General features: G+C 55.0%; 1 protein-coding gene across 3 annotated transcripts in view; it reads right to left on the bottom strand.

Annotated features, from left to right (window-relative positions):
* Positions 1-209: 209 nt before the first annotated feature.
* Positions 210-12,994, bottom strand: part of TFAP4 (transcription factor AP-4) — a 39,435-nt gene continuing 26,650 nt past the window's right edge. For 2 of the 3 annotated variants that reach the window (XM_024100645.3, XM_005306172.4), the window contains 2 exons: positions 2,833-2,991; positions 210-1,748 (listed from right to left, as the gene is read on the bottom strand). In XM_024100645.3, coding sequence (XP_023956413.1) covers positions 1,554-1,748; positions 2,833-2,991 — 354 coding nt within the window. In that variant the 3' untranslated portion in view covers positions 210-1,553. The remainder of the gene's footprint in view (positions 1,749-2,832; positions 2,992-12,994) is intronic. The other variant, XM_024100644.3, reaches the window with a different exon arrangement.

Below are 12,994 nucleotides of genomic sequence, written 5' to 3'. Positions count from 1 at the left end.
GGAAGTCAAAATTCTGCAAAGGTTGAACGAGTGGCGAGGTGGCCAGATGCATTCCCTGGGCTGGTGGTGGGATATGTGTAGTGTAGAAGATGCCATGGTGTTCTAGGCACCAGCTGTGGGACTGGAGCCCGCTCTGGGAGACAGTCGTCGTCCATCAACTGTGTTTACATAGCTTGTGCATAGCCCACAGATTTTACACTAGGCAGAGATTCTAAAAAACAAAGTACAAACTTTATTTTGTTTCTTTACAAAGGCACAAGCCTTTTTTTTTTTCCACTTTCTTAACAAAATATAATAGCTTCTCGATGAACACAAAGACCTGAAAATCGTAAAAAAAAATACAAAAAATGAAAGAAAAACAGAGAGAAACAGTTGTGGCCGGGGAGGAACCTACCAAATACCCACAAGGCTCTACACAACACTGGCCTAAACCTACAGCCAAACAGGAAGGGGGCAAGGTAAGGGAGAAAGGAAATCAAAACACAACAGAAAAAAGAAACAAAAGCGACACAATCACAGAACAGCTCTTCTGACTGGGCAGACCCCACAAAATGGATTAAGTGCTTTAGGAGGAAACAAAGGAAAAATAAAGAATGTGAAGTTGATATCGGCTTGTTGAGCATCTCCTGCCATCGGGGCTGGAAATGATGTGGGTTTGTAGGGTTGGGATTTTTTTTTAATCTAAAGCAACACCACCAAACTGAAATCTAGTCAGTCAATTTTTAAGCGAGTTCAGAGTCCTTTCAAGTACTACACCTGCTCTCCAACCCCCCACACGTTTCCAGTGGCCTTACAATCCCATCTTTCTGTTTTAAAAAGTGTTTTCTCACCCCTGTTGCCATTTGTGGGGGTTCTTTCAGGGGAAGTGCCCAGTGATGCAGGAGAAGTAGTGAAACTGACCACACACAGAGCATCGTCAAACGTGCCAAGTAACCTCAACACATTCCTCTCTATTCTCCACTAGTCGGCTTGAGAGCAGGAGATGCGCTCTGTGCCATGGGACTTCAGTTGATGGTGTCCCTTACATTTTTTTTTTCTTTTTTTCCTTTTTTTAAAATAGAGAAACTACCAACAAACAAGAAACAAGAACTCAGGCCGGCCCATGAACAGCCCAGCGCCCGTGCACCAGCCACGCCATCCATTGCACCAGTGCTGGATAAAGCCGGGACTAGTTTTGCAAAATTACTGTAAGGTGGGTTTGAGTTTTACAAAACCACAAGCGATTTGGTTCCAGGTCCCAGTTACCCGAACCCCAAAACAGTTCATCTGAGTTCAGATCCTGGGTTCCAGTTTTGGCCCATCTCTAGTTAAAAACAGCTCCCCTCCCTCCCCCAGTGCTGGTTCACTGACACAGCACCCCCCTCCCTCCCCCTGGTTTGCTTTCAACTGCAGCATGAACTTTCAGCGTATCTGGTTCTAGCGCTCCGATTTACAGTATTGAAAAAGGTCATAAAAGAGACCCAAATCGCATTGTATTTTTTAAAAATTTCAGCATATTCTCTGACATTCCCATCCCCCGGTCCCACCCCTTTCCCTGCTACTGGCTGGGGGTGTCAGGGCAGCTCCCCCTCCCCTGAGGGATCTTCCTTGCTCTGATCCATGGAGTCACTGTCATCTCCCTCTGTGTCGGAGGCGGTGTCAGAATTGGAGGGCTCCAGGCACGCCCGGACAGGCGTCACGATGACTGCACGCCTCTGCTCCTCCTCCTGCAGCTGCTTTTCCTGCGTCCCTTCAATGTGCTGAATTGCCTGCCAAGGGGAAGGAACAGTGAGGGGAGTGGAGAGGGAACCCTGGCCACAGGGGCTTACATCCTGGGGGAGGCAGGGAGAAGAGCATCAGGAGAAGAACCCACCCAGTTATGCCTGTATCTTCTGGTGCCTGTGTTCTCTGGAGGGGTCTCCTCCAGAGAGGCTGCTACCACTCTCCTCCCCTACTAGTTCTGGGCTGGGTCCCCAACAACATTAGCCACTACTCTGCTTTGCAGCGCCAATGATCTAGCCCCATCCTTGGGTACTTTGGATGGAGACATGTGCATCCCAGGTCAGACATGCCAACAGTCTGGTTCCCACCTCCTCTGCAAAACTGAACCATGCTAGGGAGTGGCTGGGATATCCAGCCTGACCAGTGCACAGCAGCCCTTAGCTACCCCCCAGCACTCATCAGCATCACACGGGCAGCTCACCGGACACACAGCTGGATTTGCAGACCCTTCGGGGGTACGTAGTTATGCTGCAATCATGGGGTATGACCGCAGCTCATGCGCATGTACCCAAGCTAGCTCTGATCTAGCTCGCTCGGTTACTGGAGCAGGGAAGCTGCTGCAGCAGCACAGACCGTACTTGAGCAGCTAACTCAGGCTGAAGCCCATGCTGCTTGAGCCAGCTGGATTAAAGCTCTCAGGTATACCTCCACCTGCTGCAATCATGCCTCCCACTGCAGGGCAGACCTCCCGAGACAGTGTAGAAGAGAACTGGAGGTGCCGCTTCTCTCCCGGAAGCGCTGCTGCTCTCCCAGGGCCTAGCGCAGGTGGGATGCTGCCCACACATCCCGGGTTGGAACAGCAAGATCTGAAGCTCTTCAGACGGCTCTCTCCTAAGCAACCCCATCTCCAAGCCTGAGCCCATGGGAGTCTCAGCCACAAGAACCACTGAGGTTCACTCAGTGTTGGGGTTATGGGGAGAAACCCAGACATTTCCCCAGGGGCCCTCAAATTCTCCCCACCAAGGACAATCCTGGCCTTGGAAGGTGCCCTGTCCTAAAAATTCTCCCCTTCTTCTGACAGGTACCCTCAAGTTCCTCCGGCTTCCTCCCTCCCATATTTTTTCCCCATACCTGAACAATGGTGTCCAGGTTTTGCCTGGATGTAGACACTGTGTTGATTACGGAGGATGGGCCCATGGTTACCACGGTAACATGATGGGAAGGAGGCGGCGCTGGTACAATCACAGTGGGATGATGGGTGGGTGCTGGGGGACCGTGTGCCGGCAGGAGCTGGGGAGAGAAAGAGACGCCATTGAGTATGGAAGCTGCCCAGCAACGCCTCCAGCGCAGGTGAATCCAGTGCCCATGAGTTCCAGGGTGCAGGAAGGGGGAGGAGCACCCCGAAGGGGGACAGGTCACAGCACCCCAACAAAGGGAATGGAGCCAACACGTGGGCTCCATGCCCAGGAAATACCCAGTCGACAGCCGGCTTTGTGGGGAGGAGCCTGCCATGCACACCCCTGCCCTTCCCCCTTCACAAGGGCTCGCCCTCTGCGCCCACGGGTAGGAGCTCAGCCACAAGCTCTCTGTGGACTGAGCCAAGAGAACAGTTCTGGCAAGTCCCCAGAGGGCACAGCTGGGGTCTCCAGCCAGGCACTCTGCTGGCCGCCCACCAGCCTGCACCAGATGAGGACACTGCAATGCCAACCAGTCTGTCAACTCTGCCATACTCCTGAGCAGGGTCGCTGCCCTCTGGATGCCTCCAGGGACAATCCAAAAATAAAGGTTACAGGATCATACTGTAGGGGAAGGCTGAAGGATTGATAAACTGAGGCAGGCAAATGATGCAAGCAGACTTGCCAATGTCCCTCAATCCCGACCCGCAGCCCCCCTTCCATTCCAGTCCACATGGCGCCAAATCAGAGAGGCGGCTTTGGGAGCTGGGTGAGATTCATTCTGCTGTTATTAGAGATGAGATCTGAGTCCAGGCATTTGGAGACAAAAGAGGTAATTCACTACACCCCCAGCCAGGGGAGAGGGCTGAAATGAGTCCACAACTCTGTCATTCCCTTGAACTCTTCGGAGCTGGAGGAAACGTCTGACCCCACACATCCTTCTCAGGGCTCGCACGGCTGGCAGCCTTAGAAATCCAGGGTGCTATCGTAGTAGGTTTGGCTGAGCTCAGACCTTTACGGTGGGCCATGTCCATGCTATCCCCACCACCTAGTCTGGGGAGTCCAGAATTGTGGAGGCAAAGCCCAGCCTTCACACAGATTCTAACCCTTTGCATGGCTAAGAGCACTTTGAGAACCTCACCAAGACAAGCCAGTCACCAGCACTGAAGTTCATCACCAATTTCCCCTAAATACCAAACTATTCGGTTCAGATTTCAGAATGATTCTGCCCCCCACCCCAGCCCTCCAGTGCTGGTTCTTGGGGTCTGAAGGCCATGGGCACAGGGAGGGCTCTCGTTTGAGGCGCTAACCAGCCTGCATAAGTATTGACACCAAGCCCCTTGCTCTAGGATCACACTTCCCTCCCAGCTGAGCCTACCCCTCCGCCGAGGGCTCACTGCCCCCTTTGGGCACAAAGAGGAGCAGCACAGTCCAGCCCCTATCCATTCCATTGGGTAGAGGATCTGCAATAAAATCAGTTTTCAGAGTAGCAGCCGTGTTAGTCTGTATCCGCAAAAAGAACAGGAGTACTTGTGGCACCTTAGAGACTAACAAATTTATTAGAGCATAAGCTTTCGTGGACTACAGCCCACTTCTTCGGATGCATATAGAATGGAACATATATTGAGGAGATATATACACACACATACAGAGAGCATAAACAGGTGGGAGTTGTCTTACCAACTCTGAGAGGCCAATTAAGTAAGAGAAAAAAAACTTTTGAAGTGATAATCAAGATAGCCCAGTACAGACAGTTTGATAAGAAGTGTGAGAATACTTACAAGGGGAGATAGATTCAATGTTTGTAATGGCTCAGCCATTCCCAGTCCTTATTCAATCCAGAGTTGATTGTGTCTAGTTTGCATATCAATTCCAGCTCAGCAGTCTCTCGTTGGAGTCTGTTTTTGAAGTTTTTCTGTTGTAATATCGCCACCCGCAGGTCTGTCACTGAATGACCAGACAGGTCATTCTCCCAGTGTTAGGCTCCTGTTCTTAATAAAATCAGTGCTGCTTACATCAATGCATCAGCCTGAGGTAACATCCAATGAGACAAAGGGGTGTTGGGAGAGTTACTTCCCCCAGCTACTGTTTCAGGATGGCTGCAGACTCAGGAATTTCTGCATTGGTTCACGTCTGGACATTTATCTTCAGAAGCACAAGGGGCATAAACTTCCATTAAAAAAGTCATCTTCAATTCTGCCACACGTGAATGTGTCCTGCAATCGGAAATCCAGCAAGATAGCCAGATCTAGCTGGCTTCCAGCAGCACCAGGCTGAGGGGAGATGAGGAGGGGACACGCAGAGACCACCTCAAAGGAGAGGAGTTACTTCTGGACAGTGTCCTCATGTAGCTGTACTGATCCCTTCCTTCCCAACGACTCCTCTCACAGATACCCACTGCAGGAGAGCAGCCAGCAGTGACCTCTGCCGAGATGGGCCGAGAAGCCCTGCCAGGTGAAATTTGACCAAACCTCAGCCCCAGAAAGCAGCATCTGTTTTGCTGCAGCGTTTGACAGCAGCCCCAGCACAATTTCAGAAAACACCACTGAGCTGCCATCACGCTAAGCAAGTCAGCTCAAGATGGCCTGTCACAGGAATGGACGCAGACTCTTACCCACTTTGCCTTCGGGACGACCTAGCTTGACTCAGATTTTTCTCCAGAGGCCACAGATCAAACCAGTTTGGCTTTCCACACTGCTTAGTTCTGAGCAGCAGCTACCAGCTCTTAATCCACAAATTCACACACACCCCAGCACAAGGCTGGCTTTGGGGGAGACAGGCAGTAGCGACTGACTGAAATCAACGGCCATAATGAAAGTCCAACACAGTTTGTCTGAAGTTGGGATGAGGCTGAACCACCACCATGTCTTTGGGGGGGGGGGGGGGGGGAAGGGGGGGGGGGGAGGATGTCAGAAGAGGGGAATTGGTCAGCAGGCATTTTAGCTCCAATCCCCTCAGTGTGAGGGGCATAGACAGGGAGATACCCAAGGCAATTTGGATAACCCCACGTTCAAGCTCCATGGAACAGCAGGCCCCTGAGCGAAGGGTAAAGTTCACAAGAACATCTAATGGTTTCACTAGGGGAGGGAAAACTGGGAGGTCCCTTTCACAGAAATACAGGAGGCAGGAATAGCAACCAAGGAAGCTTTTCGTGTTGTCAAAGCTAACCCTGGCAACTGCAAAGACAGGAGAAGTCCAAAACAGACAAGAAAAAGTCAAGGCCTTGACCTTGAGCACCTAGCTCCATTTGGTACTTTCCGAGCAGGCGGCTTTCTGGAATCTAACAGCACTACCCTGATCTCCTGAGGGAAGCACAGGTCCACCTGACCTCAGAGATCCAACATGCTGCAAGGTCTGGATGCACTACCCAGCTGGGATAAGAGATCTTGACTTGAAGAGGGAGGAGTGAATGGATGGCATTTGGACAGAGCCATAAGCTCCGAGAATGGAAAATCACTTCTTCCTCACCCATGCTGGGGCAGTGACAATCACTCTGGCTCTGTCCTGACAAGTCTTACTCAGTATTCAGGGAGGAGAGGAAGCAGGAAAATTTAAGCAAGCGTAAAAGGGATCCGATCCATACTGGGGATCACTGCCTGCTCTCAGGTAGGTTTTGGGATGCTTGTTCTGATGTGTACTAAACAAGTGCACTTCCTGGTGACCCCACCTGCAGATTCAAGACAAGCCCCAGAGTCTGAGTGACTGCTCAGGATGAGCCATGCTTTAGGACTCGTGTCACTGGTGATGATGGATTGAAGTGCTCTCAGACTAGACTGGAAGTATCCTCCGCATCACCTGACGAGCAGGACACCCCTGCAAGACGTTCTGTGGCAGCGTCCACTAGAGTTGAGAGCATCCGAGACGCCAAAGGGGAATGATCACGTCCACGCGGTGAGTGCTTGGTGGGCACACAAGGCTGTCACCCCTGCAGCCATGACACTGGGAAAGGGGGTTTGTGCAGGCTGCCAGGCCTAGAACTCAGAACTTACACTGGACCTTCTACCCTGGGTGTGGCTAGCTCACTGGCCTGGATGACATCCTAGAGGAAGGCAACTAGAGCCTTTCTGGAATCTAGGGAGACTCCCAGGAAGGTCAAGCCCAAGTTGGGATCGTGGTAGATTTGTCTGTCTCAGATCTGCAGAGAGAGACAGTCTCCCCCAGGGCATGGACACCGCCGCCGTTAGAGTGTGGTTAAGTGGGGTAAAGGTGTATGTAGAACATTTCACTTAGAGATCTCAAAGTGCCTTACATTGAAAGGCAAGTAGCATTACCCCAAACTAAGGCAGAGGTGAAGTGACTTGCCCAAGGGAGCAGGTGAATGGCAGAGTAGGGTTTGGAACCCAAGTCTACTGACTCCCACTCCAGGGCCATATCCACTGACTGACGCTGCCTCTTCACAAGTTAGTCTTCCAGATACCCCTGCAGGTCTTGGCAACACAAAGAGGCTGCATCTACAGCCAAGTGCTTAAATGCCCTGGGGATGCCAACCACCCCTAGCCTCTGTCTGTCAGAGGATGGAGATGGATGGCAGGAGAGAGATCACTTGATCATTGCCTGTTAGGTTCACTCCCTCTGGGGCACCTGGCATTGGCCACTGTCGGTAGACAGGATACTGGGCTAGATGGACCTTTGATCTGACCCAGTATGGCCTTTCTTATGTTGGTAGTTACACATCACGAATCTGAGGGGCTTCCTGGACTTTCGCCTTGAGATATGGAAATAAAATCACTAAGGTTTAGGGCCCTCCCTCAACCAGTCCTAAGGGCTGAGAGCAGGAATTACACTCCCCAGAAAAACAAAGCAGGATTGGATTTCCTTGGGTATTTGTCCTATGCATTGAGGTCTAGAATATGGTGCAGGCCTCAGTTTCTTTTGCGAATAAGGATACTGGGACTCAAGCTGTTTCCCTGCTAGGGTTCCTGTACTCCTTTTACGGCTCCCACTTTTGTGTAAGCGGGATCCTTGAACAGGAGGGCTTGGCTATTAGCATGGCTTCCTGCATTCCATAAGCGCTAGGAACCAGCAGTCTGAAGAAATGTCTTGCCAGTCCTGAAAATACTGGGAATGGTCCACAAAGGAAGGGGTAAAACAAAGCATGAGGACTCAATGTCCCATGACTGGTCTGAAGTCCTCTGGTGCCACCAGGACCTGAGGCCAAAGAACAAGACTTGTCTTCTGATTGGATCAGAAGGGCTTCTTAAATGGTCTGGACCTCTGCAGGCAGCCAGCTCCTGAAGAGGACTGCTGTTAGGTGTTCCTTATGGAATCTAACTGAAGATTTCCTGTGGAAAACAGACAGATTCAAGCCATGGACTTCCATCTTTCCCAAGACCACATCTGCCTCTGAGCTGAAGAGATCTGTGCTTTCACAAGGTCAGTTCATAGCTTACACCTGAGCTGCAGTAGAGTGACCAAGCCAGGAACATGTGCTGAGAGAGACATCCAGATACATCAAAGAAAGACTTGAGGGAACCAGACACCTCCTGGAACACCTCCAGAAAAGAAAGGTCACTTAACCAGTAACTGCGACTCTCCAAGAGTTGCACCTCAGCATTCACTCATAGGACGGCACCCAGTGTCTGAGCTTCTGGAATGGGAATTTTTTTGTCCTCAGGAAACATGCTGCTCAAGGGGCAGTGTAGCGAGGCGGTGGGACACCCCACAGCCCCGCTAAGGGCCAAACCTCCCCTAATCCCAACGTGGGCGGAGCCACCGGGTCCGGAGCCCACCCCTCCGAGGTCACGGCCCTGACCTGAAAGTATAAAGGCCTGCCGGCAGAGCTCAGTGGAGCCCAGGCCGGCGGAGAGAGCAGACGTCCATGGCCGAGCTCCCGCTTGGGAAACAGCCGCAGGCCGTGACCTGCCTGCTGACTCACCGGGCCGGCCAAGCCTACCTCTCGCCAGGTACCCCAAGGAGGACTGGACAAGCCTGCCCCGTGCCAGGTACCCCAAGGAGGAGCCGAGCCTGCCCCGTGCCAGCTACCCCGAGGAGGAGCCAATGCTGGTGGAGAGCACCGACGACACTAAGACAGCCCAGGTACCATACGAGGGGGAGTGTGGAAGTAGCCCGGGGGCAGCTGACCCCAGTCTGGCTGCTGCACTGCCAGAGCCGATGTCAGTGTGTTGCGGCCAGGATCCCCACTGACAGCAGCGAGTTTCCATCGCTGCTAGGGCCCTGGGCTGGGACGCAGTGGAGTGGGAGGGCCTGCGTCCCCCCCTTGCCACCCACTCCTTGGGTGGCAGACTCCCCCTGTTTCCCCTGGCCTAGAGAGGCTGGGCCACTGATTGACTCTTTGCTTGCTGCCCGCCCTGACTTAGGGCCTCAGCCCCTGCTTATGGGCCTGGGCCCCTAACTGTGTGCCTGTTGTCCCAGACTGCCGCCGGACCAGAGCGAGGCGGTGGGACACCCCACAGCCCCGCTGAGGGCCGAACCTCGGCCCAAACGTACTACACGTGGTACCAGAAGTGGGGACCTCTTGCCCAGAAATGTGGGCACGAGCCCTTGACCCCTGTGAGAAGGGGTCCGGGGGGGGGTAGCGGTCCCCCACAGGAGACATGGATATAACCAAGCTCTTCACATTCCTAACAGAGAGCCAGGAGTGACAGCAGGCCGCCCTGCTCCAACAGCACCAGCAGCTTGTCCAGCAGCTGGGAGCCCAACAGCAGCAGCTGATACAGGACTTGACTGTGCAAAACCGGGAGTTCCAGCAACAATGCTTACAGCAGTTGGCAACGGCCCGGCCCCGGCCTGTAGGGCCTCAGCTGGGAGATCCGGACGGGGCTCACCGATTCACCCTGCCTGTAAGACTGACCAAAATGGGACCCCAGGATGACCCCGAAGCCTTTCTGGTGACCTTCAAAAGAGTCACGCATGTTGCCGGGTGGGCGCCAGACCAGTGGGCCACCCTCCTGGCACCATACCTGACGGGGACGGTGCAAGCGGTCTACCGGGGTTTATCTGTGGAGGAGGCCAGAGATTATACCCGGGTAAAGGCGGCAATTTTAGACGCCTTAGACATCAGCCCCGAAACCTTCCGGCAGCGGTTCCGGGCTCTGTCCTACACCCTGGGTGCCCGGCCTCTGTTGGTGGCCCGGGAGCTGAGGGACCTGTGTCGGCGGTGGCTACAGCCCGAGAGGCGGAATCCCAAGGAGCTCACCGAGCAAATTCTGTTGGAACAGTTCATTCATATCCTCCCGTCCTGGGGGAGGGCTTGGGTCCTCCGCCACTGGCCTCCAACTGTAGTGGCTGCCGTTGCCCTCATGGAGGACTTCCTGGCGGCGGAAACCCCGGTGGGGCCGGGTATGGGGGCCATCCTCCAGGGCTTGATCGCCCCAAACCCGAGAGATGGGCGAAACCCCGAGTCGAACCACGGAATCCCCCAGGGAGTCAGGAGCCCCGGTATCGACGTCCCAAGGGTCCCCCTTGGCCTGCCCCCATGGGACCTGAGAGCGGGACTGGCCGTGGCCTGCGGAGTCCCCCTAGGAACCCAGTGCGGGGCTCAGCCCGACCCAGGCGACCAGAAATCGGGCCCTGTTTCTCCTGTGGGAAGCGTGGGCATCTCCAACGCGACTGCACTGAGATGGACTGCAGCTTTGGGCACGTGTGCGCCGGGGAGAACCGTGCCCGACCCCCGCAGGCCGCTAAGGTCACCATGCCTGTCGTTGTTGGAGATTGCCAGGCCCGAGCCCTGGTTGACTCTGGCTGTGGACAAACCCTAGTCCGCCAAAGCCTGGGCTTCCCCGAAGACCCCCAGCTGGGGAACATCCTCCTGCAATGCATTCATGGGGACGTTCAACCTTACGCCAGTGCCCGAGTCCCACTGACCGTTGACAGAGTCACGCGGAACATGGTGGTGGGCCTGGCCCCACGACTCGCTTACCCCGTGATCTTGGGGCGGGACTGGCCAGAGTTCCCAGGCGTCCTAGGCTCCCATGCGCAGGAGAGCCCCGATATCACCCCCGCCTTGGAAGGGGATTGCTGCGAGGACCCCCTTGAGGAGACTGAAGAAGCGGGACATCGGAGCCAGGAAGGAGGGCCTAAAGACCTCCCACTAATGCCAACAGACGACCCTCAGATCGCTACGGACTTCTGCCGAGACCAGAGGGAGGATCCCACCCTGAGCAGGGCCTATGAACAGTTGGCCGCAGTAGACAATGCGCTGATTGATCCCGCCCGGGCCAAGGGGTGGCCCCGGTTCGAGCTACGGCGTGACCGCCTCTATCGGGTCGATCGAGATTCCAGCACCGGGGAGGTCCAGAGACAACTGATGGTGCCCCGGTGCCACCGACGAGCGGTGATGAAGCTCACCCATGACGTCCCCGTGGCCGGGCACCTGGGTCAAGAGAAAACCCTCGCACTGATTCTGTCCCGGTTCTTCTGGCCTGGAGTGCACCAGGAGGTGCGAAACTATTGTAGCTCCTGCCCGGAGTGCCAGCTTGCTGCTCCCCCACGGATGGCCCCGGCCCCACTAGTCCCCATGCCCATTATGGAGACCCCGTTCGAGCGGGTGGCCATGGACTTGGTGGGACCCCTCCCGCGGAGCCGGGCCGGGTTTTTGTACATCCTGGTCATAGTGGACTACACGACCCGTTTTCCCGAGGCTGTCCCGCTCCGGTGCATCACTGCAAGGACCACTGCCAACGAACTCGTCAAAGTCTCTGCCTGCGTGGGCCTGCCCCGGGAGATCCTCACCGACCAAGGTACCAACTTCACCTCCCGGTTGCTGCGGCAGGTCTGCAGACTCCTTGGGATTAAGCAGCTGCGCACCTCTGTGTACCACCCGCAAACCGACGGCCTAGTTGAGCGGTTCAACTGCACCCTGAAAGACATGCTGCGCAAGTTCTCCCCTGAGGACCTGCGCCGATGGGACCAGTTGATCCCACCATTGCTCCTGGCCATCCGTGAGGTACCCCAAGCCTCCACCAAATTCTCTCCCTTCGAGCTATTATACGGCCGTCGTCCGAGGGGACTGCTGGATCTCATGAGAGAGACCTGGGAACAAGCCCCGTCACCCACTCAGGGCCTTCTCCAGTATGTCCTCCAGCTGCAGGGACGCCTAGCACAAGCGGGAACTCTCGCTCAACAGAATCTGAAGGTCGCGCAGGAAGCTCAGGCCCAAACATATAACCGCGAGGCCAGAGTCTGTGAGTTCCAGCCTGGCGACTGGGTTCTCCTTCTCTTACCCTCCAGTGAGTCCAAACTACTGGTGCGGTGGCAGGGGTCATATGAGGTGATCCGGAAGATAGGTGACCGGCCCAATGAGATCAACCAACCCAAACGCTGGAAAAAAGCCCAGCGATATCACGTCAACCTCCTGAAACCCTGGCGGGAACGGGAAGGCCTCTTGATTAATCCCTGTCCACCAGAGCCCGAGTTAGGGCCTCGGGTTACCCCGACCGAGGACGTCGGCACACCGCAGCTTGGAGAGTCCTTGACTGTGGAGCAACGGAAACAGACCGAGTGCCTCTTGCAGGCGTTCCGTGGGACGCTCACCACCGAGCCAGGCTACACGACCCTCGTGTACCATAACATTCAGACGGAGCCGGGGGTGGTGATCCGAGAGTCAACGAGACCCCTTCCCTATCATATGCGGCAGGTCGTCGAGGAAGTCCGAGCGATGCTAGAGCTGGGCGTCATTGAACAGTCCCAAAGCGAGTGGCGCAGCCCAGTAGTCCTGGTTCCTAAACCGGACAGCACACAGCGCTTTTGCATCGATTCCTGCCGGGTTAATTCCATCTCAAAGTTCGATGCCTACCCCATGCCTCGGGTAGATGAGCTGCTGGACCGTTTAGGCAAGGCCCGCTTCCTCACGACCCTTGACCTAAGCAAAGGGTATTGGCAGATTCCGCTCGACCCCACGTCACAGGAGAAAACTGCTTTTGCCACCGCCACGGGCCTCTACCAATTCACCCGGATGCCCTTCGGTCTCCATGGTGCCCCCGCGACGTTCCAGCGGCTCATGGACGGCCTCCTGCTTCCTCATAGGGAATATGCGGCTGCATACCTGGACGATGTAGTCATTTATAGTGACCGATGGGAGAGCCACCTGGAGCGGGTAGCGGCTGTCCTGAGGTCCCTACGAGCTGCCAGGTTAACCGCCAACCCAAAGAAATGTCGTA

The sequence above is a fragment of the Chrysemys picta genome, chromosome 10 (assembly GCF_011386835.1).
Source record: "Chrysemys picta bellii isolate R12L10 chromosome 10, ASM1138683v2, whole genome shotgun sequence".
NCBI classification, from domain to species: Eukaryota; Metazoa; Chordata; order Testudines; family Emydidae; genus Chrysemys; species Chrysemys picta.
This window is presented reverse-complemented; position numbering and strand designations above follow the sequence as displayed.